At 37.1% G+C, this 27,535-nt stretch overlaps 3 protein-coding genes across 10 annotated transcripts in view; all 3 read left to right on the plus strand.

Annotated features, from left to right (window-relative positions):
- LOC107222953 (protein doublesex) overlaps positions 1 to 9,115 on the plus strand; it is an 84,172-nt gene extending 75,057 nt beyond the window's left edge. For 2 of the 5 annotated variants that reach the window (XM_046744706.1, XM_046744705.1), the window contains one exon: positions 8,482 to 9,115. In XM_046744706.1, the coding sequence (XP_046600662.1) occupies positions 8,482 to 8,926 (445 nt within the window). In that variant the 3' untranslated portion in view covers positions 8,927 to 9,115. Of the gene's footprint in view, positions 1 to 8,025; positions 8,045 to 8,481 lie in introns of those variants that run through there. The other 3 variants (XR_006905171.1, XR_006905170.1, XM_046744703.1) reach the window with 3 other exon arrangements.
- A 298-nt stretch (positions 9,116 to 9,413) lies between these two features.
- Positions 9,414 to 14,163, plus strand: LOC107222954 (cysteine sulfinic acid decarboxylase). Its single transcript, XM_015662507.2, has 6 exons — positions 9,414 to 9,807; positions 10,130 to 10,382; positions 10,440 to 10,656; positions 10,814 to 11,190; positions 12,133 to 12,324; positions 13,841 to 14,163. Exons 1-6 carry the CDS (start codon positions 9,536 to 9,538, stop codon positions 14,012 to 14,014), a joined length of 1,485 nt encoding a protein of 494 aa, XP_015517993.2. The 5' UTR covers positions 9,414 to 9,535; the 3' UTR covers positions 14,015 to 14,163.
- A 4,618-nt stretch (positions 14,164 to 18,781) lies between these two features.
- On the plus strand, positions 18,782 to 26,582 carry LOC107222951 (elongation of very long chain fatty acids protein 1). 4 transcript variants are annotated; one of them, XM_015662500.2, is made up of 7 exons: positions 18,782 to 18,901; positions 22,174 to 22,232; positions 23,282 to 23,472; positions 24,045 to 24,125; positions 24,469 to 24,631; positions 24,923 to 25,062; positions 25,459 to 26,582. In XM_015662500.2, exons 2-7 carry the CDS (start codon positions 22,187 to 22,189, stop codon positions 25,621 to 25,623), a joined length of 786 nt encoding a protein of 261 aa, XP_015517986.2. In that variant the 5' UTR covers positions 18,782 to 18,901; positions 22,174 to 22,186; the 3' UTR covers positions 25,624 to 26,582. The 4 variants fall into 4 exon arrangements, with proteins under 4 accessions (XP_015517986.2, XP_046600663.1, XP_046600665.1 ...); XM_046744707.1 differs by lacking the exon at positions 18,782 to 18,901 and adding an exon at positions 20,824 to 20,864; XM_046744708.1 differs by lacking the exon at positions 18,782 to 18,901 and adding an exon at positions 21,081 to 21,121.
- The last annotated feature ends 953 nt before the right edge of the window (positions 26,583 to 27,535 follow it).

Consider the following 27,535-nt stretch of genomic DNA (forward strand, 5'->3'; position numbering starts at 1 on the left):
TATCGACTCGAACTGTACAGCGCGTGATGAATATGTTGTACAGATTTTAATCACCTTACGCCGCATGTAACGATATGAATAACGACAAACAAAAAAAAAAAAAAAAACAACAATAACAATATTAATAATAGTAATAATAATTAAATAACAATAATTCCGATAATATTAATATTAACAATGTTCATGCTAACAAAGAAAATGATACTGACAACACCCACAACAACAGCAATGATACGGATAATAATAATAACAATAATATTAATGATAGTAGCAATAACGATAGTTTTTCATCGTACATCCAGCTGCAGCTATTAAACTATTTCTATACTGTCATTACTACCGTCAGCTTCTTCAATTCGTTTGTTCTCGACTTGAAAAATCTACGTGAAAGCAAATAATGTAGGGAAAGCACAAAAATAAAATCATCAACGTTAACGATGGTAATAATAACGGCATTAATAATGTTGAGCGTATAATAACGGGATAGATTTCATATTCATATGATTTTAAAAGTTATTTTCTAACGAGATAAGACGAATTTTAAATTTCTGTACGTATTGGCTTGACAGGATAAAGAAAGAAACAGAGAATAATAATAATGATAACGATAATGATAAAAAAACAACAACAAAAATAAGATCAATTAAAAGCAAAACGGAAAAAAGAAATTTTTCGCAAAAATTCTTGCACATCGCGGAAAGAATTTGTTTCAATTCTTACGCTTCACTGTTAATATTAATGCGAAAATGCGAGAAAAAGAAAGAAATAGAGGAGGAAGAAATCGAAATCAAAATGAGTGATAAAAAATGATGGTTCAATTTCTCCGTAGCGGCGCGTACGTCAACGCTTATTTATACATACACAATATCCATACGTACGCTGTATACACATTATTAATTTACTCCTACTTGTAGGAGCAAAAAAAGGGGGAGGGGGGGGGGGGGGCGAAAGTTTCTGATAGAAAAAGAAAGAATGAAAGAAATCAAGGAAATATATCGCGGGAAAAAGAGCGACGATAGTAAGAAGAAAAAAAAAAAAAAAAACCCACGAAGTTGAAAGAATGAGCAAAGATTTAAATAAATAGAGAAAGAAAGAGAGAGACAGAGGGAGAGAGAGAGAATGAAAAGAAGAAAAGGGAACATTGTTTGCTTTTTTTATTTATTGTGATATTAGAATGAAAGTCAATCGATGCCAGCCCATGATGCGATAACAGATTATAGTAACAATTACGCGTTATGACTGCATTGACGTAGTTAAGCTGTAATATTATATATATATATACACACACACACACACACATAGGCTCCTAATCGCACGTGCTCCGAGTTAATACATGTGTAATTGTAAAAACAACAATAATAATAATTGTAATTATTATTATTATTATTGTGATTATTATCTTTAGAAATAATTTGAGACAAGACGAAAAACACGTGAAAGAGGAAAAATTATATATGTATGTACATTATGCATACATATATATATATATACATATGTGTGTGCTTGTGTGTACATATGTATCTCGGTAAATTATTTCTATTTTTTTAAAGAAGAGATGAGAAAAGAAAGAAAGAAAAAAAAAAAAGAAGAAAATCCCGCAGACCCAATTTTAAGAATTAATTATTACGTATAATCTGTCGCCATATTTTCATTGTAACTGAAAGAAAAATATATAATATAATGTATACAGATACACGATATGCATATTATTATACATACGTATGTATATGTATATTGTAATTATAAGTATGATATTAATAACGATAATGGTAATTAAGTTGATTAGTGATTAAGTCGGAACGATTTGAATAAAAGATAAATAAATAAATAAATAAATAAATAAATAAACAAGCGAAGGAAACGAATGAAACGATGAAAAAGTATAATTCGTCGGTCGTATGTTTTTGCATTTCAAACTGTCAATATTCTGTAAACGATATATTATATACCACATATGTATTTACACATATATTTTTTCTCCTCTACTTCCTGTCTTCGTTTATAAAAAAAAACAAAACAAGACAAACAAACAATATGTATCACAAATTAATAACAAAAAAAAAAAAAACAATGTGTATAATATACATAACGCGTTGTAAAATATTGATGTACAATAGAGGCAAAGCATAAAATAAACGAAAGTAAATGAATATCGAAAGAAGAAAAAAAAAAAAAAGAAAACCCCAGAAGAAAATAAACGGAAATTATACTTCAGCATTGCTTTTTCTCAATCATTGGTATTCGGCCATCCTCTCATCGACCGCGACGTTGCGAATTCGTGAATAAAGGCGCATTGTCGCAGGATTTTGAGATTACAAAAAATTTCTGGATAATAATTAGACTACACGAATGAATGAAATAAGAAGTGGAAATATATACACACTGCGATAATAACGATTATAGCATAAGCTTTTGATAACGATTATAAAACCAGATAGAGAAGGAGGAGAGAGAAAGCAAATTATTAACTAAAAATCATCTGGCGAAAGGAGTTCGAATAAAATAGAAATTTTCTTTTTAAATAAATAAAAATGACGGATCAATCATCGAATGAAAGGATAAAAAGTCGGCGGTCACAAGTGTGATGGAAACACGTAATGGGTATTGTTGACACGAGACGTATGCAGCAGTCACGTAAATACGTGCAGGTAGGTATATATATATATATATATATATATATATATATAACGTATTACATACGCGATGTATAGAAACATCAAACACATATAACAGCTAATTAAACGCGACGTGCTCGCGTGTAAAATAAGTATTACGGAAGAAGAAGAAGAAGAAGGAAAGAACAAGAAGTTGAAAAGAGAAAGAAAAAAAAAAAACACATTGTTGCCGGGGTGAAGAAAAAAACGAGTGTGCAAACATGGTTGTTTTTTTTCTGCTTTATTTATTCAAATCGTCACTACGTGCGATTTTAATTTCACGTTGCACCTAATAATGTTTGGCGATTTGCCCTCGCACAATAATAATAATTGTAATAATAATAACAACGATAGGAAATTATTGTTATAACGATGACAATGATAACGACGATATCGATACAAACGCAAAGTGCATTTTACGAGAATTCATGACGAGCACAGAAATACCGAATTCCCAATTCGTTGATTCTTGTTAGTTGAAATTTTAATTTTTTTTTTCTTGTCCTTCCAAACGGTGACTTTCGATGTTCGTTTACAACAATTCGACCATGATTCTAATTTCGAATTCTATATCTTCCGTGTTCTTGAATTTAGACGCGATTTACAGACGCGGGATTGGCACTCAATTTTCAACATCGTACATACCTGCGTATATTATAAATATATATTACACGCGCGTGGATGTAACATTGAAAACGGCAAACGCAGCGAAATTTTCCATGGAACATTTATTATAAATTATTTTATACACATTTATTCATTCGCATAAAGCTAAGGCTGACGCTTGACGCCGCGAGAGTGGTTTTCTAGTCTTATCTAAGCAATACAGTTCTTAGTTTATGTCAAGAGGAGAGTGAGGCCGTTAAACGCCGCCAATCTTTACTGTCGCCTTTGAAAAATATATACTTGCGCTTATACGCGTCTCTCTCTTTGCGTGCACATGTTAATATCACACACACACGCACGCACGCGCGCACGAACGATGCATGCATGCATATTTGCGCGAGGGACGCGACTTGAACATCGCGCGTCTCTCTTTCGCTATAAATACACAAGTATGCATATTTCACACGTGTAAGAGACTCAAAGAGAGAGAGAGAGAGAGAGAGAGGGAAAAGCTGCAGGAATGACCGTCTAAAATATTTCTCTCTCTTTTTTTTTTTTTATTTCTCACTCACAAGGTAGTGATTTTAACTCTTTGACTCACAGTGGTAAGTATTCTTACCACCTATTTTATATCCATTTTTTTTTTTTTTTTCATCTTACATTCAGAGAACTTTGAAAACATATTTCGTTGCGTTTTTTTCCTGTTTATAATAGTACACTGATAGGTTTTCAATACTCGAGAGTAATTATTGCGATATAATGTGAGTTGTTATTGTTAGAAATAAATTGATTGAAAAGTATCGTGAATATTGAAGGAATAATTCATTTTCGAAAAATTTACACCTCTACACGTGTATACATGTTTTACATAAACTACAATTTTTTTTTGAGTCGTTGATTACAAATCTGAAATCGGATATCAAAAATTCAAGATGGCCAACATGGCGGACGAATATTTCAAGTTCGATCGAATCCGGAAAAAAACTCTGTCCAGGAATTTTTCGGGTCACTGATTGCGAATCTGAAAAAATCCCGTACCAAGTTTTTTTTTTGTACGGGTTTCGATTAAATTCAAAAATTTTGTCCACTATATTGGATCCACCATCTCGAACTTTCAAAATGTGATTTCAGATTCGTAATCAGTGACTCCAAAAATAAAAAAAAAAAAAATACAGAATACTATCTTGTTACAAAAATTGACTCACGATCAGCACAATTATACGTGACTGAAAGGATTAACTCTTACATGTATACGTTCTGTTTAAATTATTTTCCTGCCGCGTATTGGTTTTTTTTTTTTTTTTCTTTTGTATTTCAAAACTGACGCGTGCGTAAACGAGAAATTCGTGTCGATTAATTTTTTCATTCATTTTATTTCGAAGAGAGAAATAAAGGGTGGGGGGGGGGGGGGAGGGAGGGGGAAAGGGGTAAAGAAACGAAGCGAAAAATTCAAAAGAGACAAAATTAGGCCACCTATATTTGCATACCTACTTGTGGAATCTGGATACATCTATAGCGCTGAAATTATCTTTAACCACGAGTAGGTAAATTATGCTTGGGGAATGACACACATATGATACATATATATATATATATATACGTATATATGCAGTATTTGAAAACTGCAATGCAAATACGATCTTATGCATTACACCTGCATCCGTATATATTAAATCTGAATGACTTTAAACAAACTTGCGCAGTTCAATCTACTTTCACTGCGCGGTCTCGCAAACGCGTTTTAAGACTTTGTAAGTAGGCTTAAACGCGGTTCTTTTTTCTCCTCACGTCTCGTTTCTCCCCTTCTCCCTTCGTTCTGAGTTTCGCCAATTTTCTTCATTCACGAACCGAGGGGAAAAATGAATAAAGAATGATGATTTTCAGTTATCGCAGATTGGTAGAAATTTTTCGATTTGTGAGAGATAAAGTAAAAATTTCAAAAACGTGTGTATTGAATATTGGTGTAAAATTCCTTTTCGCAGTTTTCGTTTCTAATTTCTGCAAATCATTTCCATCTGTCTCTCCGCTGTTAAGAGTGATGAAAAAAAAAAAAAAGAAAACTCGAACGAAGTTTTGAAAAATCGCAACTCCCAAAACGGTGATTATAATTTTGCATCACAGTTTTGTGCAATTTTATTAAATCAACGATATAACTCTTAAATTATACGATAAAATTCTTATTTCTAATTTCGTTATTTTATTTTTTTATTTTTTTGTCCATGATACCACGATGCTATGGGCGATAAAAAAAATGAAAAAAAAATAAAAAGAAAATCAGTCCCACAACTGTATTCAAAACTCGAAATTAGCGTCGATCTTTCGACCAAAAAGAGAAAAAAAAAAAATTTAAACAAACAAATAAATAAATAATAAAACGCACATTGCGCACTGTATAAATTGCACAAATCGATATAATCGTAAATATCGTACGTAAAGTTAGGTATGTAGAATAAAATGGGGAATAAACAAGTAGGCAAAGCGCAGTGCAGCGCGAACAGATAAAATTCACCGCGTTAATTCTGACAAGTTAAAATTACGCCGCGGTGGGAAACTTTGCCCCTTGGACTGCCGACTGACTGGTTGGTCATAGAAAATTGCATTGATCAACGGGTCCCGGGGACAGGTGCATGCGGCAGCGATATATATATATACATATATACACATATACATCCGCAAACACACAAGCACATGTGTATGCAGGCATAAAGGCGGAGGGTGATATAGTAGCAGCGCAGCGCAATGCAACGCATGCAATGCTGCAACTATGACGAAACGTCATATATATATAATGTAATATGTATGTATATATAAATATGCATTTATATTTTTATACAGGTGTGCATGTATAATGTTATAATGATGCGGATCAATACACGCGTAAGTCTCACGTACCTGTCCATCGGCATCGCCATTGCCATCGTCGTCGTCGTCGTCGTCGTCGTCAGGTTTAATATAACGAACGGTATAATTTCCCCGCCGCTTATGAAGCGTTTGCGGTAATTAAAACGTCACGGCTTAGCCGGGCTAATAACGCATCGTTCGTGATTTACACACTTGTTAATGATTAATCTTATACCAACTATATATGAAGGATATTATTAAATAAATATTCGCGCGCGTTGAGATTAAATGCGATCCATATATACACGTATATATATGTGTGTGTACATAAGAGTTTGAAATTAGTCATGATTGGCCGTAGCCGATCGAAACGTCGCAACCTTTTAAATAATCAATAAAAAGATTTTTTACTGTGACCAACTTCGACAAATTATTTTTAATATATACATATATATATATAAGTATACATTTTTTTTGTTATATTCTTGCGGCAAAGTTTCTTTTTTTTTTCTAAATCTTTTTTGTTTCATCTCTAAACTGCAACGATTATTTTTTGTCAATCTTATAGTTCTCAAAATTTCGATTTTTGTTTTTCCTATTCTTCTTACTTTTATTGTACAGAACTCGATCGTTGTCCCGTTGAAGAAAAAAAAATAACACGTTTACTTACGCCAGCTATTGTACAATATTGCTTCCATATCATTAAACATTTTTCAAATGTACCTGCGCAGCGTCGAATATATTATCGATGAAGAAATAATAATAAGAATAATAACGATAATGAATATCGTTCTCCCTCGTGTCCGACCGTCTATAATAATGGAGTGTAAAATGCATCGCGTTATAACGTTATATATGGTATTTGAATAATGTAACGTGCATGTGGCTATCGAATGTTTTCCGTATAACAATAATACACACGATGCACATTGCAGGCTTGCAGCGATCTAGGTGCCACTTATATACAATGAATATAAACCGTCACGATTCTCTATACATGCATACATATATATATATGTGTGTGTGTGTGTGTGTTTGTGTGTGCGTAATAACATTATTATACAGCAATAATATCGAATGTATGAGGGAGAGAAAGAGAAGAGGAACGAAAAAAACGAAAAAGAAAAAAAAAATGGGAATAACGATAGGAGAAGGAGGGATAAAAATCGATTCTAATTAAAGATTTCTAAGTAGAGCAGATAGGAGATAAACTCCTCCTGCAACCGGCTCGGATTACGCTGCGGATACGCGTTCGCATATAAATTATACGTGTATGTGATATACGTGTCTATACCGACAATGACGATTACAAAGATGATGATGCCCGGTGAATTAGGGTCTTCTAGTCATTCGATTCGTACACGTGTGAGTGTCGATGCATGAAACACACGAATATAACCGCAGCGATCAATCTGCAGGCTTATATGTGCGATTATTAACATATCCGTATCTCGTTGTCCTTATTAATACAGATTTATAATAGTTTAATGTTCTAAATACCGTCTGTTCGATCCATCGATCGCTTGTACGCGCGCATATTTAGATCATCGTCAGTCATTTGTAATAGAAACAATTTCTAACTTCAGAGTGTAGAATTTGTCGTTTAACGTCGGTCTGTGAAGCGATGATAAAATACCGTGAAGAAAAATAAATAAATAAATAAATAAATAAGTAAAAAACTTTATCCCGAATTCTTTTATCCACGGTGAAAACTGCGTGGAAAAGAATGTCTGATTATTTTTCTCTCGCACTGCTGGAAAACTAAATATCATATAGAATCGTGGATGCTTTTCTGCGAAGCTTGGAATAAATTTCAAACACGAGTGTATGAATGGTAAAGTTGGAAATTTGAAAAAAAGTAAAAGAATCCGATTATCCCGCGCTTGAATATCGCATCCCCTTTTACCGGCAAGCTTGTTTTTAGACGCTATCGTAGCGTGGCGCAACTGTCTCTGCTCGTCGAATCGAATGAATGGAATACAAGCCGCTGGTGCAACAGCTGACAGCGTAAAACATCAAGGGTAGAAGCGTATCACCGTTTGAGGTTCGTTTGAGGTAAAGAATGGTCGAAATTAGACCGGTTCGAAGGAGTTTTTTAACTTTTTTTCAGCCATTCTCACGAGAATAAAATAAATAAATACATAAAAATATTCACCCTTCTAATATTCGATTTTATCATTGTATTTCATTTCTAACCTCGAGTAATTTCGCAAAAACATTTTATCATCGAAGACACGAACAGGTGTAAATTTGATTTAAACTGTTTTGGATGACTTCAAACCGAATTCAGAAAATTTCCTTAAACTAATCTTCACTTAATTCTTTGAAGATGATAAAAATCCTAGCCTCCGTTAACTGAACGCAATCAATGAATTTACAGATCGATCGAAATGGATCCATTCATAGCGAAGAAGGTGGTGCAGTTCGAGACTTACGTGAACGAGGTACTTCGGGAAGATTTGAGAAAATTGGAGTCGAAGCTGAACGAGAAGAATTTGGAGACGGCGGAGTATCTTCAGTTAAAATCGACGATATCTACGTTACAATCAATGCCATCCGAGGCAAATAATGGCTTCAAGACTAAACTAGACATCGGAAACAATTTCTACGTCCAAGCAGTGATCGAGGACAGTTCGATGGTCCTGCTCGACGTTGGTCTCGGTCATTTCGTCGAGTTCACTTTGGACGAAGCCGTCGTCGTGATCAACCTCAGACTCAAACTGCTGGACAGACAAGTGAAAAACTTACGCGAAGAGAGCGCCAAGACCAAAGCGCACATCAAACTGATATTGATGAGCATAATGGAACTTCAGGGCATGAAGTAATGCGTTGAAAAATTAATTAAAAGAGTTTGGCTGAAACTTTGGCGACGGTTCAGCTTTGCAAAAGATTTGAAAGGGAGGTGAATTAACCAGGCAATTAAGTTTCTTTGGCGTTGTCGAAATCCTTTGAAAATATGGATAACTTGTATCACGAATGTAAATGAATGAATAAACTATTTTTCTACTCAAGAATTTCTGTACAACGTGTTCGATTTCTCATTTCTATCCAAGTATGGCTGTAACAGAGTAGGAAAGACGGGGAAATAGATTTTCGGTGATAATGTTCGGGGATTTTTAGCCTCGTTGTTTACAAAACCCTTGAATTATTGCATAACGCGCGATTAAATCTTGGTTCGAATCAATTATCAAGTCCCTGGGCATTAACTGAGGTCGCTTAGTGGTACCATTGTTGTCTCGTTGATCGTAATCAGGGGGGATTGTCAACGACGTTGGGGGAGAAGGTTGATAAAAGCCCAGGTAACGCATCCTCCGGGTTAGTGGGTGAAGCGCGAATATATGAAGCGGCACAGAGGCCTCGAACCTTGCATTTACATTTCTGTCGGATAACCGAGCGGAGAATATCGATAGCGCGTTGAACCAAGTCAACGTAAAATGTCTGATTGGGAAAACTCACCGGTTCAAGAAAAGCACAAGTGTTTCTTGACTCAGCTGGCTTCGATCCTAATCGAAAATGTCTTCGACGGTGTTCGGCGGGACGAGCCTGTCATCCGCTGGAGAGAGCCTGCCCATCTTTCTGAAATCATACCGTTCAACGTTCAGGAGGAACCAAAGTCTCAGGAACTTATTTTGGAGATGATAAAAAACGTGTACAAGTTCAGCGTTAAGACTGGTCACCCTTATTTCATGAATCAGTTGTTCTCAGGGTGAGAATTGACTGATTATCACAAATTAAAACACGGGCAAATTTCTTTCACCCGATCTTTACTTTTGGAACTCTTTTTCATCCTTTCTCTCTTCTATGGAGTAGAATAGAGCAATTTTAATTATACCAAGTCGATGAGCCCAGAAGTAGAAAGAATATCCGCAAAGGGTTAATCTTGAGAAGATATCGGACTCCTCTACACTTTCCGTTTATTATCTATACTTCCGAGTCATGGCCTTGGTACAATTAAAACTGCTCCATTTTATTCAATTCTTCTTTCACGCCTTTTTAACTCGCAAACAAACTGTTCCAACGATCTCTAGATTGGATCCCTACGGTTTAGCTGGTCAATGGTTGACCGACTCGTTGAACGCCTCGATTTACACCTACGAAGTAGCCCCGGTAGTGACGCTGATGGAGCAGAGCGTGATAAGCGAAATGCTGAAGATGTTTTACAGAGGAAACGAAGACCAGGATTCAGAAGTTTCCGGGGACGGGATGTTCTGTCCTGGAGGATCGTATGCCAACGGCACAGCGATCAATTTGGCAAGATTTTGGCTACGGCCTGAGACGAAGGTGAGTTTGACGAACGACGGAAGCCTGCCATACGAATAGCAACGACTGTCTTTTCAGAACTGCGGAATTGCCGGACTGCAGCTGGTAATATTCACTTCGGAAGATGCCCACTACTCCATTCTCAAATGGTCAAACATGTGTGGCATCGGCGAAAAGAATGTTGTTCTCGTGGCGACGGATGAGCTCGGAAGAATGGACGTCGACGACTTGGAGGCAAACGTTTTGAAGGAAAAGGAAAGAGGAAAAACTGTCTTCATGGTCTCCGCCACAGCAGGTCAGTGGAGTTTCGAAATACCTCAGAGTCAATGGCATGTATGAAAAAAAGAACTGAATTATGATTTGGGCCTGTTCGCTTTGGATTAGCTTCTTAAATTTTCTCCTCCCTGTCGTTTAAGCATCTAATTTTAAATTGACTTTCATTCCACTTTCAGGAACGACAGTTCTGGGAGCGATTGATCGGCTGGACGAGATTGCAGACATTTGTGAAAAACACAGCATGTGGTTGCACGTCGACGCAGCTTGGGGCGGAGGTCTGATATTCAGCCGAGTCCATAGAACGCTGCTGAAATCGATTCACAGAGCGGATTCGATTACCTTCAATCCTCACAAATTGTTGGCGGTGCCTCAGCAGTGCTCTTTACTACTGACTAGACACAGCGGAATATTCGAAGCGGCCCATTCGAGAAAAGCATCCTACCTCTTTCAGCGGGATAAATTTTATCTGACGAATCTAGATGTCGGAGATAAGTACATGCAATGCGGAAGGAGAGCGGACGTTATTAAATTCTGGATAATGTGGCAGGCTAAGGTAACTTTCAAGATTTCTTGCACCCACAAGTTAGACAGTCTGATCAGGAAATTTACTTGCAAATAAGAAATGGAACGAGGAGAAATATTAAAGAAGAAGAAACAGTTCAGACTTTAATCAAAAACTTCCAGAGCGCCTTGAGATATTTGCTCGCAGGCGTAAAGAACTCGTCTCTCTTTCAAGTCTTTCGCTCTCACATGACCACTTTTATGCAGATGCACAAAACTAGCTTCTGATGCATTTTTCACCCCACGCAAGCGACTTCCCTTAACTTTGCATCTTGTGGTCCGACTCGGTACTCAAGCCGCCATCGAGGCGCACCCTGTTCAAGCCCAAGGGCCTCTGTGTCGCATGATTTGTTTCAAGTGTTTACTGCAGTATACTCATGCATACATTAGCGATCCCCCTATGCACACCTGTCATCTCACAACCTTTCGAGGCGTACAAAAGGAGTTTCAGGCTTCTTTAAGGCTCCGAGAAGACTTTAAAACGTCATCTTAATACCCCTGGCTGCGTCGATTATGGACTCTAAATGAGGAGGGATGTTACAGCGTGAAAAATAACGACAACAAGTACTTGAGTAGCTAATCACGGAGGGGGAAGATTGTCATACCGATAAACATGAAGGGAGAATCTCCAAGGTTTTTGGCACCCGAGGTCTGAGAGTGTCTGGAAAATTTGTCCACAATGACTTGAGACAATTGCCGAACCATCGACGATTGATTTTCAACTGAATAATAAATCAATGCGCTGTTTTCTTTGCAAGGTTAAAATCATCTTGTGATTTTCAGTATTCAAGCGACGGAGTGATTTTTTATTCACAATTATGAATGTTTGCAAGCAAAGACTGAAGGTTAGCTTAGCGCCAGTCAGGCATAGTTTGGGCCTGCGACGATAAAATCATGTAAATAAAGAATTCACAACGATGAAAATAATTCACAGGGAACTTCAGGCTTCGAGAAGCACGTCGATCACCTAATGTCGCTGTCCAGGCATATGAAGGAGGAAATCGAAAGGCGCGACGGGTTCGAACTCGTGACTAAACCTTCGTTCGTAAACGTTTGCTTCTGGTACGTTCCGCCGTTTCTTAGGGACGCTAAAGAAACTCATAACTACAACGAACGATTGCACAAGGCAAGTATGATACTCGAGTATCGACAGACCGAGACAAATCTCAAGGCTTACGTTACTAGAGGCGCTGAGCACAAAGAATTAAATTCGCAGACACTTTTAGATACAATGATGCATCACTCCTTGTGAAAGAGGTGATGGTGAAAATATTGTTTTGTAAAAAATCGCTTCAAGATTCCTCATAACTATAACAACGAATCGTTTCATTCGTGCGGAGAATCTCTCGATTTTGAAATTCTTTATTTTGGTCTGTTCGATGCACAGAATTTGAAGATAAAGTTTACTTGTATACATACATATACCTATGGATTAATAATCTATTATTTTACGGTAAAATCGATTTCACACAACCGTGAATCAATTTTGAACATCGTACGATAAAGTGGCTGATAAATTTTCGAATAAACGGTACATAATAGAAATTTTTCCGCGATAGAATTTAGTAAAATCCTAGCCACGGTCTTATTCGAAAATTTTTCCGAATAATCGGATAAAAATATTGTCTCTGTATTGTTTAAAGTTGATTGTTATGCTCACATTTTTCACGGGATGAGTTGGCAAAAGTCGGTCGGCGTTCGTCGAAGATTTTTCTAGACGGAATTGCGATTTGATCAAACGGTCATTTCCGTGTTCTTCTCGCCGTTGAAAATGCACTAATAATCGCTAATGTATAATATGTTTGTAAAATTTTCGTACAAACTCACTTTGCGTACTCTTTTTGAGAGATTATTCACAGTTTTTTGAAAAAGTTTTCATCGCCGTCCATTCGGATAATGAATTTCAAACTAATAACGGTTCAGCGATCGTCATTTGTTATTTGAATTTTACGCCTAGCGGATTTTTGCCGTACTAACAAACTTTCGTTCCGCCGGCTTATCGGCAGCGAGGAAGACTGTGATTATTTACCGACCGAATGACAAATTTTTCGGTTAATATTATCATACTTCGGTCGCTTTATTCACTGAAGGAATATTTTATTAATCTTCGGTACGCTACCAACAAATGACTTATTTTCATTACACTTCGTGTATAATGAAACTTATTCTTACCGTCGTGCGGTTCTGAATATTTCTCGTCCTCTTTGTTACCTATTACATACACGTATATATATTATAATAATTATTACCGCCAGCTTTTCCATCAATCAAATAGTTTGGACATTCTGAAAGGTCAGCTTGTAAAATTTATTAGCTTGTCCTCTGCATTGCGAAATAAGCAACATAAATTTTACCACCGTTGAGCCAGATATCGGGCTATTTATTCATTAGACAGGGAGGTAAAAATTAAAAGAATAAATCAAGCAGAAGTGTAGGTGGAAAATTGAAATACAAGATTGAAATAAAAAAAAAGGCAGCATCGTTTTCTGCACGTTTCTTTTTCCGATTTCCGTTTCACATTGCTTCGTCACTCCAGGTTTAATTTGTTGGTTTGAATCGTTTTTCAATTTGAAGCAAAAAAAAACATCCCCTCCTTCGATATCTAAATATCGTTTTTTACCATTTCACGTGACATGCAAAAGGTGGCACCGAAGATGAAGGAAATAATGACGAAACGCGGGAGTTTGATGATCAGCTATCAACCACTACGTCAGAAGCCAAATTTCTTTCGTTTCGTTGTACAAAATTCTGGTGTCTTGGGAAGCGACGTAATTTATGTACTCGAAGAACTGGAAAGGATCGGCAAAAATTTGTGAAGTCATATATACCAAAAATCTTCACAATTTTCTGATTCCAAATCAGTTCCATACACAGCCACGTAACTGGCCTTATAACGAGAGACGAGCGCATTGCGTAGTCACGCATGTAGATTTGTTAAAATAATAAACGAATTGATATATTCAAACTGTTTGCGATCAAACTTAATTACATACCTTTTAACCTTTCCCTTTCTGAATAATTCACGCTTAGCTATTAATAAAATACCTTTTTTTTTTTTATTCGTGGCTTGATTCTAATTTTTTTCTAGTACGCGAAATACCTAATTTTCGTCACTCTAAATTCACTATGTATCACATGCCCTTATGTATACAGATCTATGTACAACGTCTCGGATACATATTCATAACTCGACTACGTCGATACGAATGGTTCCACGAATAGACGGGCAGCGGCACGCAATTGAAGCACTAAATCCTCACGAGCTGTAAAATTTCAATATGTATATGGAATAAGGATCGATATGTTACTTTTCCGAATACTTTAATTTTCGCTCACTTGCGCATGCATTAGTGACGAGTTTAAGGTTTCGTCAAAGCTTCCCGGTATTTGATATCTCGAAAAATGCGTTTTCGACGTTTTTTTAAGGACTACGAGAACTCGGGAAGAGCAGGTGCTGAAAAGCTTGAACAACGCTCAAAACGTAGGTCAAGGATTGAGCTAGATTTCAAGCTTTATTGTAATTACCCAACAACTTACGCTTCGGTGTGACAGCTTGTAAAAGAGAGCTTATAACGTTGTTGTGAGTGATCTCTCCGACTAACGTACGATTTTAAGTTTGGAATGGTAAACAGCACGGAGAGTTGTAATAAAGCTCAAAAGACAGTCCAAACTTTGGATTTCACTTTGAGCTTTCATCGAACACAGCAAGAAACCCTGGAACGAGTTTGGTCCGAAATTGAAGTTCAAATTTCAAATAATTGGATACATTTCGAAAGCGAATTCGGGTTCCTTATCAAAAGCTCGACGCCCAAACCTTGAACCTCGCTTTGCGCTCTCATCGAACGCTTCAAGGATATTTAAATCGAGTTTAGTCCGAATTTGAAACTCGATTACCAAAGAAGCGTAAAAACATTTCTACAATAACTTCGGAATCCAACTCAAAAGCTCGAAGTTCATACCTTGAAGTTCACTTCAAGCTTTCATCGAACATACCAAATATCCCTACAAAAAGTTTTCCCCGAAGTTGAAATTCTATTGTCAATACTGAATTCGGATTCCAGGTAAAAAGCTCAAAGTCCAAATCTTGAGTCTCACTTTGAGCTTTCGTCGAACGCTTCAAGGATCCCTAAAACGAGTCTGACCCGAAGTTGAAGCTCGATTTCCAAACAACCGGAGACTTTTCGACATCAAATTCGAGTCCTCCGCCAAAAGCTCGTAGCCCAAACTTTGAACCTCACTTTGAGCTTTCATCTAACGCATTAAGAATCCCTAAAACGAGTCTGACCTGAAGTTGAATCTCGATTTCCAAACAACTGTGAACTTTTCGATAGCAATTTCGGGATCCGCGTCAAAAGTTCGAAAAGCTTTACCTCCTACCATCGGAAAAAAACGCCGCATCCGGCGAGCTTTGCGACTCGGTAATCAAATCGAGGAATGCTAACGCGGTTGTAGCGCCAGCACGGCATGACAGCTGGGAGTGAGAGACCCGGCTAATCCTGAATCAAATGACAGCCGACGGGGAAGCCGTACATCGGAGCTTGCGAGTCGCTGGGGTCGCACTCGCGGACAGTGTCCAGTTAAGCCTTAGTGCGCGGGGTGGTTGTCCGCCCTTAGGTAAGGCAGCCAGGCTGACCGGCCGGCGAATCGGCTTTGTAACTCGATTTTAAAAACTGCGTTAATTACGCGGTCCAATTTTTTCGGGGTTAACCGATTCGAGGGGAAATTGGCGGTAAAATTGGAGCAAGGATCGTCGACTTTTGCAAGTTCTCATTCGGAACGTGTTTCAATTTTTATTTAAAATTCTATTTTTCAATTCTTTTCGTTCGAGTACACAGTGAACGAGAAATCTTCAACGTGGTTGATTATTATCTGATTTTTTATTGAAAACGTCGGCGTTTTAAAAAATCTTCAGTCATCGATCGAGGGGAGGAGGCACCGCGTATAAGTGTTAAGGGAGAAGTATAATTCAAGGGATGGATTCGACGGAAGCGCCTCGGTCTGATCGCGAAAAATTATTCATCGCGCTAATTTTTGAAAACAAACGGAAAATCGTTGCTGAGAACGTTTGAAATTCGGTTTTACGGTTCTTTAGGTTCGTCGGGTTCTTTTGGATTCAAGTTGGCATCGCATCATTTGGCAGTGGTGAGAAAATTCAGTGAGAATCAAGCTTTGGAATTGTTCTAATTACATCAATATATACGTTTCTTGTTTTCCGCTCTTCAAGGTTTCCGAATCGTTTAATCGAAGTAAAGAAACGATCCATTCCATCAAATTACCTCGACTCGTTATTTCACACAGAAAATACTCGATTTAAATTCAACAGTATTCTCTGAATCATATCTTGTTTATTCAATTAATCAACTGATTCAGATTAACACCCGGTACATCATATATTTATTCTCAGAGCCACAGATCAAAAGGAACTCATCAACCTGCAGCATTTGGGTAAAATCAATTACTAAAATTATTTAACAATGGCTCGAAACTGTTACAAAGAGTGAAAAATACTGTACCGATTTTTAAAGAGGCCAAGAATCAAATCCGTAAAAATTTGAAACCATATTGCACTGGTAAAAAAAAAAAAAAAAAAAAAAAAAAAAACGAGAAAAAAACTATTTCTTTGCCGTGATTCTTTGATTCCATTGTCGATCCTTTTTTGATAATTCCAACGCAAAATCAGTTTGTTCGGTTTACTCCACTTTTTTTAGCTAAGCAAGGCTTTAACGTCAACTTATTCTTGCACGAGCATTAAATTTTCGCAACAGTTGCAAGAAAATGTAAGTGAGTAAAGGATACCAGACTTTCCGGTAAAAAAATGAAAATAAATGAAAATAAAAAATGAAAATAGTTAAGGACCGAGCGGTAACCGGAACTAAAAATTTCTCTCAGTGTGGGTTTTAGGTACCGACGCAATTGCTGGCCAAAAATTTTCGTCCATCCTGAAAGAGTCCCTCCTCGGTTCCCCGAGGTAGGTATTTTCCCGCAGGTGACCGCGACGTCGCCGTCGAGGACGATCCGTCGTCCCGTATAGACTGGGATCGACTCGCGCACCAGATCGAAGAACCGGCGTCGCCGTCGCCGTCGGCGTCTCTGTCGTCAGGAGCAGGCGGCAAGCCGAGGGAAGAATTGGCCAGGACGAGCCTTGGCGGCGTCGAACCTGGAACCTGGAGAGGCCTCCGCAGTCGCCCCCGGGGTGCGGATCAGTTCACCGCATTGCGGTATTCGCCCCGTCTCGAGGCTCTCGTCCCCCTTCCTTCCATTCGTACAACACGCGGCTCCGCATCGACGCGATGCGATCCTCGAGCGGTAAATTACCGCCTGCATCTTAACCGGCACGCAGCTTCTCTTCGATGTCGTAACGACGACCGCGGTGCTGATCAAGGTGAGCGTTCCTGGCCTCCCTGGTTCTCATTTTTCGAATCGTTTTTCAGGGGGGGTACTCGCGATGGCCGGTGAGCTGAATATAATCGATGCATCGACTAATCGAGACGAAAGAAATAATCGAACACGAATCGATTGAATCGGTAAGAATTGAACGATTCGTCGATCATTTCGTATTTTTTTTTTTTTTGAAACGGTGCATGTGAGTACAATATTTCGTAACTTTTAGTATGCAGTCTCAATGGCGGAAAAGTTGTTTTGATAATTTACAGTTTCGTTCAAAATATTTTTCAATTTCAGGTGATAATATTCATTCATCTTTCACTTATTATATAAATCATGTACCTAATAAGTAAAATAGTGATGATAATTGATACTCCAATCACATAAATTGATATTGCATTGCGTCGCTTATGGTTGTAAAAAACAAAAACCGATCGTGAGGAAAAATAATCGATTATTTTTTGTCATTCTGAGGGGAAATCAAGCCAGGATTAGGTTTTTGTTTTTCCTTTACGACACAATCCGAACGCGTAATTGAATTATCCTTGTCGATGAGGCTTGAAATCAGTTTTTTATGTTTCGTCATTATGCGACACCATTTTTGTAAATGACACTTTTTTTTTTCATAATTGAATTCCTTTCCTCTTTTAGTCCGTACAAAAACTCCTCATTCTAAGGGATCACGAAAATGCAGAGGAACAATCAATAAAATCGGTATTCAAATCGGCATGAAAATCTTTCCAGATAAAATATCTGTTTACTATGAGACACAGAAAAGTTGTAGAAAAAAAACGTATAATTTTCAGCCGGGTTCAATGATCGGTGAAAAAATCGGTATTAGAATCGGCATAAAAATCGTTTGATAAACTTCTAGATAAAATATCCGTGCATTCTTAGACATCGAAAAATTATAGCAAAACGTATCGTTTTTATACTATTTAAATTATCCGTTGGAAAATCGGCAAGATCCCGAAATTCGTTGAAAAAAAAACCTTTAAAGGAAATAAGTCTGGTTTTAAATCAGTTTAAATGATTTTTCCCTCAACTGCAGGGAAGACGTTGCAGCTGCCTCAAGCGAATAACAGACTGAATCAGTGCACCACGATGTCTCTATCACACACTGGTAATTCGGTGATGACCGGTAGCAGAGGCTCGATTGATTATGCGGCTTCCAACTGTGGTGAGAAGTCATCCAAAGTTTGCGTGTCGTCATTCAATCATTGAATAACCGAAATTCTCTCCGGCATCACGCGTGGTACGAGGAATTTGAGAGACTGTGGACTTGCGCTGAACTAGACTGCAGAAAAGCCGAAGTCAAGGTACTTGCAAGGAAATGAGCGAAACTGCGATAATTTTTTCTTCAAAGTCAATTTTGCTTTAAGGGAGGGGGGGGGGGCAGCTTGGACGGTCTAAAATCATACCTATTTTTAGGAGTGTTTTTTTTAAAGAAAATGAAAACACTTGTGACAAATTGTCAAAAACAATTTTATAAAAAAAATCTTGGGATTGAAATTCAAGAATGTAGCCACGAGCTCGCATCGATAAACAAGTATTAAAGATTGTGTGAAAATTTCAAGTCGATCGGACAAAAATTGACCCCGGAATCTGCGCCAGTGGATTGAAAACGTGGTCGTTCGCTGCTTATGTGCATCACGCCGGCATTTTGTTATTAATTTCAATGAAAAAATTCTAAAATGTTTTTCAAACTATAATTGATACTTAAAGCTCTCAAACTCAAATTGCTCCAAATGTCCGTGAAATTCGAAAATTCCGAATGTCCATAACTTTTTCTTCGTGAGCCTAAAAATAATTCGCATTAGCTTCTGATTTTTCGCCTAGCAGGCACGGGACGCTGTTTAAAAAAACTTGCTTACAATTAAATACTTCTCTTTTATCGCCGACATCTGACCCTGCCGAAAAGCTCGTCAACACATATTACACTTTATAATTATACATTGTACAACGAACATGGAACACGCGTGAATTTTTCACGTGACGGCACATTCGAAACTAATCCACCTCCCAGCCGTCGAGTCGTATCGAATTTTTGCATTATTAATTAACTCGTAGTAAATAGATTCTAAGAAAGAAGTATCGAATTTTCACAAGCACTTCAAGATGTACGATGTTCGTTTTCTCGGTTATGCATTTGGTATGAAAAATCTCGCTCCAACGGACGGCTGATTTTCAAACTAGCCAACCACCGACTTCCGGGATATAACCGAGAAACGGGACAATTTCTAGCCGTAAGGCAAACTCGCGACAGGGAAATTCCACAGTTCTGGCGTCCGACGATGGAAGGCGACAGAGTAAACTGTGCAGACCATCTGCCAATTACCCCCTTAGCTTTGATCGCGTTCCTTTGCACTCCGGCGGTATCCCTGGGTTCGCTTAGTTGGCTCGGCTACAGCGCTAATTGGCATCAAGTTGTCGTTTGTAATCGTCTGATTTTCACCTGCACCTAACAACTTCTCTTGTAACCTCAAGTCTCAATCGGAAAGCTCACTCGAATGACTTTCAAACTGCGCTCACGGTCCACAGTCGGAATTTCCCGTTACGCAGCGGATCGTTCGCAGAATCTTTGGATAATTCTGATTTTTCAATGACAAGCCGAGATTTTTTTGAGTGTAATAATTGGACAAATAACGAACGAGTGTGCTTTGAAATCATATTACGGATGTGATAAATCTTTGATGAAATTACTCTAGATTAATTTTTGCTTGGAAATATTTTATTTTCATAAAAAACTATTGTTGTTGGATTTTCAGTCAGCCGATAGAGTCGAATAACAACGTGTAAAAAAATTTGGGGAGAAAAAATATAAGATGGTGAAAATATTGGCCTCCACATCCCGGAATTCGTCAAATTACGATCACCGATACACAAACTCTTGTTCTCTGAGCAATGAAATACAAAAGCAAGAGAGAGACATATAACGATGTAAATCAAAATCTACAAGACGAAAAGATATTTTGGGAACGAAGGATAAAACTGAGTGATGGCGGACTGCTTTGCCCAACGTGCGTTCGAAATATAAAATGAAAAAGACTTACAATCTTCGACACGTTATTGAAAAATGGGAATTTTTCATACTTGGTTTAACTGTGTTCGCTGATAATCTATTAATTATACAACGGACGTTTGTCGATTACAATACAATGTAGTGACTCAAGTGACCTTTGCGAAGTACGAGCGCGGAGCGAATAGACTTTAATAATTAATGAATATGAAAACGTTCAACCGAGTTAATACAAAAATGAAAACTGATCTTGAAAAACTAGGGTATGGAAGATGGTATCAAAAAACGTTTTACCACCATCTATATAATAAATTGAATAAAAGATATACGTAAATTGAACAAAAATACATATGTGAATTGAATTGGACAATGACTGATGATAACACAAGCGATTACAAGTCGGAAGTCCTTGCGAACCGGTTGAAATTGGTTTGTGCGAACAATAGAAATTAGTAGCGCTTGGTAAATTCCAGTTAAGAAGTTGATAAAGAATTATGGCATGCGTGCTTATGCGAACGACGTGAGGATAAATCATCATTATTTTTTAAACAAGATAAACAATTTTCATTTTCACAGTCGTTCAATAATTTGAACATACGTAGGTATGTCTTGAATATAAAATACACGAAACAAACCAAATTAAACCACATCGTCAGGCTAATGAAATTTTGCTAACCTTTTTCTACGAAAAATCATCAATGATTTCGATGATATGAAAAAAAAAAACAATAACATTTTCACCGTCACAAAGCTTCCTCCATAAAGAAGCAAGAAACAACACCTCACGAAATTGGGAGAACTTCTTTTTTTCTCAGAAGATCGATTTATTTCCCCATTTTGCATATCAAAACGTATTGTCATAAAAAAAAAAAAAAAAAAAAAAAAAACCCGGGGTTTCAACACGTGCAAAAGGCTTATTTTTCCCGTTGAACTTACAAAACTAAAATAAATATAAAATATCAAACAGTATCTGTAACTACATATTCTCCGATTCATTTTATAATGTAACGGGCTGTATCGAAGGGGGTGCAAAATCTTTTTGGAATTGATTTACACGCAATACGATAATTTATACTAATACTAATAATATAAGTAATAAATAACCGTAACCACTAGCGAATCTAATATCAGCACTGCTGTAATACTTGGCTGCGTAAAAATGCGTCGCGTTTTCACCTGTGTTTGTAATTTACAAACATGTCCTTTTATCGAAACGGACAGGTGACCATCTGGCCTTTAATGTCGACGTTTCCGTAAATACCTGGACTGGGCTCGAATGACGTTTCACATTTCTAACGTGACGTTAGAATTCTCGAGTCATACTTCGCGATTCTTATAACACCGGTTTTCTTATTCGGAGGACAACATTCAACGAGGAGAGTTCGCAGTCTCTGAGACCGAGGAACGTGCGAATGAAGAACTTCGTATATGAATAAATTATCGAATCGTTGATCGATTTTTTCAAATTTCATCACAAATTATTTACGTCGGTGTTCTGTTAATTCGTACTTTTAATCCTTTTTTTTTCTTTTCATCGACGGTTGTTCTTCCTCGTACCCTGTATCGGCACAGCTTGGAACCGGAAATGGAAATCGTCGAGACGTACCGTTTCCTCATGGAGGAAATTTCCGGTGAGTTTTTAAACCTTCTCAAATTCACCGACTCTCAGGGCTTAGTTATTAAAAATTTTTTTTTTTTAACCGTTTATTTCTACGGCTGCACGAGTGGAACGCTTTTTAGTGATACATTTTTGAAGGATGGAGGGTATAAAAGTTTTTCAGAATATTCAGTCGATGTACGTATAAATATAAGAATGAAGGTCGTTACTTTGATAAAGATTCGTGATACGAAAAAGAACGCTTTGTGTTAATTTGTCAAATTCGTATATCACCAAACTACGATGATTTTTAAAAGGATGCATGAAGAAACTGACAAAAATTTTGAACAAGAGCTTGGATAACGTTTTTAAATGATACAAAACCTGTTAGATTCGTATAATTTCACTTTACGATCGTCTTTTTTTTTTGTTTTTCGACAAATTCACTGGAACGGATTCTTTTTTTTTTTTGGCATCTCAAAAGTAAGTTCAAAACTGTTACCGATCGTTGATTGAAATTAGGATCTTCGTGGAATAATAAAAATGATAAAATATCCAATTATAAAAACGCCGTGATAGCAAATATCGGTCTTTTAGTAATAATATAGAGAGCATAATTTTCCGCATGAAACTACAGTACCTACTCACAATGTTGAAAAATCGACGAACGTACAAAATTTTTTAACATTCTTCAACGTCTTGGAATAAAAAATTGACATCGATGCTTTTGTTTATAGTTTGATTGAACTAATTTTCTCACGCATCGACAATAGCGCAAAATGTTTACGCCCACCTCGTTTTTCGTAATTCCAACAATATTCAGACAGTTTTTTTAACGATGCCTGTTTTACTGAATTTTTCCAGTCAATGTAACAAACAAAATTTTTCTCAGTGTGGATTGTTTCCGGATTGAAATTATTTCAAACGTATCTCGGTTAATTTGTTTGAAAATTCGATCACTGATTACGCGGACAGCCTTTCTTACTATCCGCAGCAAAGAAATATGGCGGATAATAAGATATAAAAAATAGAGAAAAATAGGAAAACGAAGGACTCCTAGCACGACTTTCGTCCTGTTTCCAGATCCGAGGGTGAGGAATTGGTTCCTGATGAGCAGCCCGTTACCGGTGGCACTAACGCTCCTCGCCTATTTGGGATTCGTGTTGTACTTCGGGCCGCGTTTTATGGAACGACGCAGTCCCTACTCTCTCCACAGGTTTATGGTCGCCTATAACATCTTCGTGGCGATTTCGAGCGGGGTTATATTCTACGGGGTAAGTGTAACTTTATCGCAGTCAGTCAGTCAGTCAGTCAGTCAGTCAGTCAGTCGGCCGAGCACTGACTGTGAGTAATAATTAAAGCTCGGTCCCGTCGCTCTCAGTCTTTCTTCATTTGAAAGCTCGCAACTTGGAATATATGGGGAATTCCATGATAACGAAATTTTTTAATTTTAACAAATTTTCCGCAACTGTCCCAACTCTGAAACAGTACCCTTAATTTTTTCAGACTTTTTATCCAACCGCTCAATTATTTATAAATGTTTAAAACGATTTTCAACGACAAAATTTCCAAGGTTCGCATAGAATCCACCGTATACACAGATACGTATAAAAGGCGCAAAGGCGATGAGTTAATTTATAATTGGCAAGGACGATTTCCGCTACGCAAGTCTGTATACAGTATAAAAAAAATATACGGGCTGATGAATAATTGCAATCTTTATGAGAGGCGAGGCGAAGGAAGCTGCAAAGAAATCCAAAAAACTTGAGAGGCGAGGATAAACCTTGCCGGGAAATCTTCAAAGTTTCATTCATGTACCTTTTGAATAAAAAATCGTCGTTTCCAGCTCCTCACATCAGGTTTCACAACGAACATATCCCTCGGCTGTGAACCGGTCGATTTTTCCTACAGCCCTGAGCCTTTGAACGTGAGTAGATTTCGTTATAACGACTCTGTTTCCATTATATTCAATTCACCGTTCAGTCAGATCGAAATAAGAACGAATTGCATTGACGACATTGCATCATTTTTGGTGAAATAAGAAAACATCAGGTTCTACCGTAAATAAATTGATTTTCAATGTTTTAACGACAAACGTAAATACTTTTCTCCTTATTAATTATGTTGAATAAACGATCACGTTTCTCTCTGGTTAATGTGTTTGTTTGAAAAATAATTTCCAAACAAAAATCACCTGATTAATTCTAGGAAATTAAAGATCTTTGGCTCCGGGGATTTATTGAAGTCGATGAATCTTTTTTCCCACATAGATGGCGAGATGGGTTTGGTGGTTGTTGCTGTTGAAAATCGTCGAGCTCGGTGACACGGTGGTTTTCATACTGCGGAAGAAGTACAACCAGGCGTCGTTTCTCCACATTTACCACCACGTTGCCACCGTTATGCTTTCCTGGATAGCTTGCAAATACGCTCCAGGTAATACGAACTCGACGCGGTTGAAAGTCGATAAATTAAAAATGAAAAAGAAAACGATCACTTTCTACTCAATTAACCCTGGTCACTCACGCCTATCGAAACTTCCACATCGCTTACACGGAGTTAATCAAACCCCAGCCAAGTTTGGAACGTTATTTCTCTAGGCAACGTTACGTTACGCACAGTTAATACTCGAACGAAATTCTGCGACAAAATTTAACAATTCAGAAATCGACTTCGATCTTAGTTTTCGCAATAAAACAGCAATACAACCCTCGAAATTCATTTCAGGCGGAATGTGGACCTTCGTCATGCTGCCGAATTGCCTTGTTCACGTGATAATGTACACTTATTATTTACTGGCGTGTCTGGGACCTTCGGTGCGGAAGAAACTCGAACCTTGGAAATCGTATCTGACGATACTTCAATTGGTTCGCAAACATATATTTTAACGATTCGAATTAAATTTAATTAACGCAATAATTATTCGATTACGTATCACCGACGAGGTAGAAAAAACAGGCTGTAAAACTGTGAGATAAAAAGTTCCTACGTGTAATTCAGTCATTCCCTTATCTTTTTTTTGTTTTTTATTTCCATAAAAAATCTCTGAATCTAATACGTTAGAAATTGTACTTATCGTCGAAATTTCATCTCTCGAGTTATTCTTGTCTTTGTTTCAATTCGTCCTTTTGTTTCTATTCTTATCCTCGTTCCTACGATAATTGTTATTATTATGTTTATCACGATTCCAACTGTTACGATTATAATTATGAAATGTGAAATATTTTCTCTTCTCAAACCGTCGACGTATTTTCTAATTGTAGATTCAATTTGTGATAATGGTTGTGCACACGGCGCAATCGCTGATGCCATCATGCGAGCCGGACCGGAAACCACTTGCCTACATTTACATGTTCAACGTTGTAGTGATATTCTACATGTTTTGGGACTTTTACAAAAGATCATACTGCAAAAAGAAGTCGCGGTAAAAATGTGAACGATAAAAATTATGTTACAATGTAAGATATTATTATACGTCTGATAGGTAGTATATTGCAATATTCAATCTCTGTGCACGAATTTCCATCGAACATGAAAATATATATACATATATATTCTGTAATAATGACAGATATGTGTAAATATATTAGGGTGGTTCTTAATGTGGTTGTTTTTTTTTTGTTTTTATGCTTCCAGAGGCTTAAACGATTTCAAATTGATGATACAAAGATATGAAAATCCTTGAAAATTTGAGCTAGTTATGCGAACTTTGAGATAGTTCGCTTTGTGATCGAAGTATCTTGTGAAAATAACATGGGGAAAAGACTTTTTTTTGCTCTTTGTAATTTTTCAAATCGTCGACGAACATTGCAATATATTTTATGATAGCACAGTTGTTTATTTCGTAGCCGTACTTGACATTACGATAATTTTATGTAAATGAAACTTTGAACGTTAATTAACATACGAAAGCTTTCGTTTATTAATTCTATGCATCAGAGCTTTTTTGTAGAGCGTTTCAACTCTCGACAATAATATCCATTTCACATTATTTTCCGTACATTCGTTAACGACTTGTAAAATTTCAAAGAGCCAAAAGCGTTTTTCCCGCAGGTTATTTCTATAAGATACTTCGATCACAAAGCGAACTGTCTTAGAGTTGATATTGAGAGCTTAAATTATCAGGGATTTTTTTTTTTTTCATCAATTTGAAAGCGCTTAAGCCCCTGGGAGCATAAAAATTCGAAAACAACCTTATTAAGGACCACCCTGATATACGTATACATATATAACACATCGTGTATAGGAAAAATATTCAAATAAGCCGAGAAATAACAAAACAAAACTAAACAAAAAAAAAAACATAGCGACAAGTAGAGCTAATAATTTAGGGTAGGTAGAAATATTGAATAACATGATAATATAGTATTTTAGATTCGGAGATGGTGTGTAAAAAAAGACTTGTATTGTTGAGTTTGTAATTTTGTACTTTCTTGATAGTAAAAGTAAAAGGAAAACAAACAAAAAAAAAAAAAAGGGAGAAAACTATACTCGGCGTCACTGTGATATTGTTTAAATCGATTTTCGATATATTTTTTTTTTTTTGTTTATTTAGGTGATTAGAAAATATCCGATTCTAGCCCATCAAACTCGAGTTCTCCTTTCTAATTCAAATACAAGTTTCGAGCCCCAGAGATTCACAATTTTTGCAACCTCTTGTATCTCGATAAAGTTTCGTAAACAGGGCTCACGCGCATCGTGCTACGTGACCGAACGTCCGAAATAAAATCGCATTACGCTCGAAGGTCGAACGAAATTTGAATATCGCAAGCTCGCCTAGCATTATAATATTCAATGCTCGCCGGAAGCCGCGGCAACCAGGTTACGTCCTTTCCGTTACATCCTGTCGACACAAGATAATCCTTGGTCCAAAGACGTTACGAACAGAATCTCTCTATTCACGATTACGGACGAATATGCGTACATCCTTTTCACGGAGAAAGGACGAGAATAGAAGGAATGTTCGTGAAATGGGAGTAGAGAGGGAAATAATAACAGTAAAACAATAAGGATTAACGTCGAGACTCCCGAGGATGAGAAAAATATCAAGGACGATGAAGATGCGGGGCAGAATCGGATCGATTAGTTTGAAGGTGAAAATGAGATGAAGCGGCGAATTTACAGGAAAAGGAATTGGTAAAGTGAAAAACAAGGATATCTAACGCAAGCCAACGACAAAAAGGAAAGAATTTTTCTGTAACCCTGATCGTAGAATCTACGAATAATATCATTATTATATTACTTTGGCTTTAATTTTTATGTTACTGTTGTATCGTAATGAGGGGGGATGGTTTTTAATATATTTTATTCGCAAATTCGTCGTTCTCAAAAACGAAAATT

The sequence above is a fragment of the Neodiprion lecontei genome, chromosome 7 (assembly GCF_021901455.1).
Source record: "Neodiprion lecontei isolate iyNeoLeco1 chromosome 7, iyNeoLeco1.1, whole genome shotgun sequence".
Classification (NCBI taxonomy): Eukaryota; Metazoa; Arthropoda; class Insecta; order Hymenoptera; family Diprionidae; genus Neodiprion; species Neodiprion lecontei.

Bases quoted from the DNA above. Each gene is read 5' to 3' on its own strand.
- LOC107222954 (XM_015662507.2), top strand. From the start codon at position 9,536: ATGTCTGATTGGGAAAACTCACCGGTTCAAGAAAAGCACAAGTGTTTC. The intron at 10,383-10,439 runs GTGAGTTTGACG...CTGTCTTTTCAG, and splicing joins GGCTACGGCCTGAGACGAAG to AACTGCGGAATTGCCGGACT. The intron at 10,657-10,813 runs GTCAGTGGAGTT...TTCCACTTTCAG, and splicing joins CATGGTCTCCGCCACAGCAG to GAACGACAGTTCTGGGAGCG.
- LOC107222951 (XM_046744707.1), top strand. From the start codon at position 20,839: ATGAAAACTGATCTTGAAAAACTAGG. The intron at 20,865-22,173 runs GTATGGAAGATG...GTATCGGCACAG, and splicing joins ACTGATCTTGAAAAACTAGG to CTTGGAACCGGAAATGGAAA. The intron at 24,632-24,922 runs GTAATACGAACT...AATTCATTTCAG, and splicing joins AGCTTGCAAATACGCTCCAG to GCGGAATGTGGACCTTCGTC.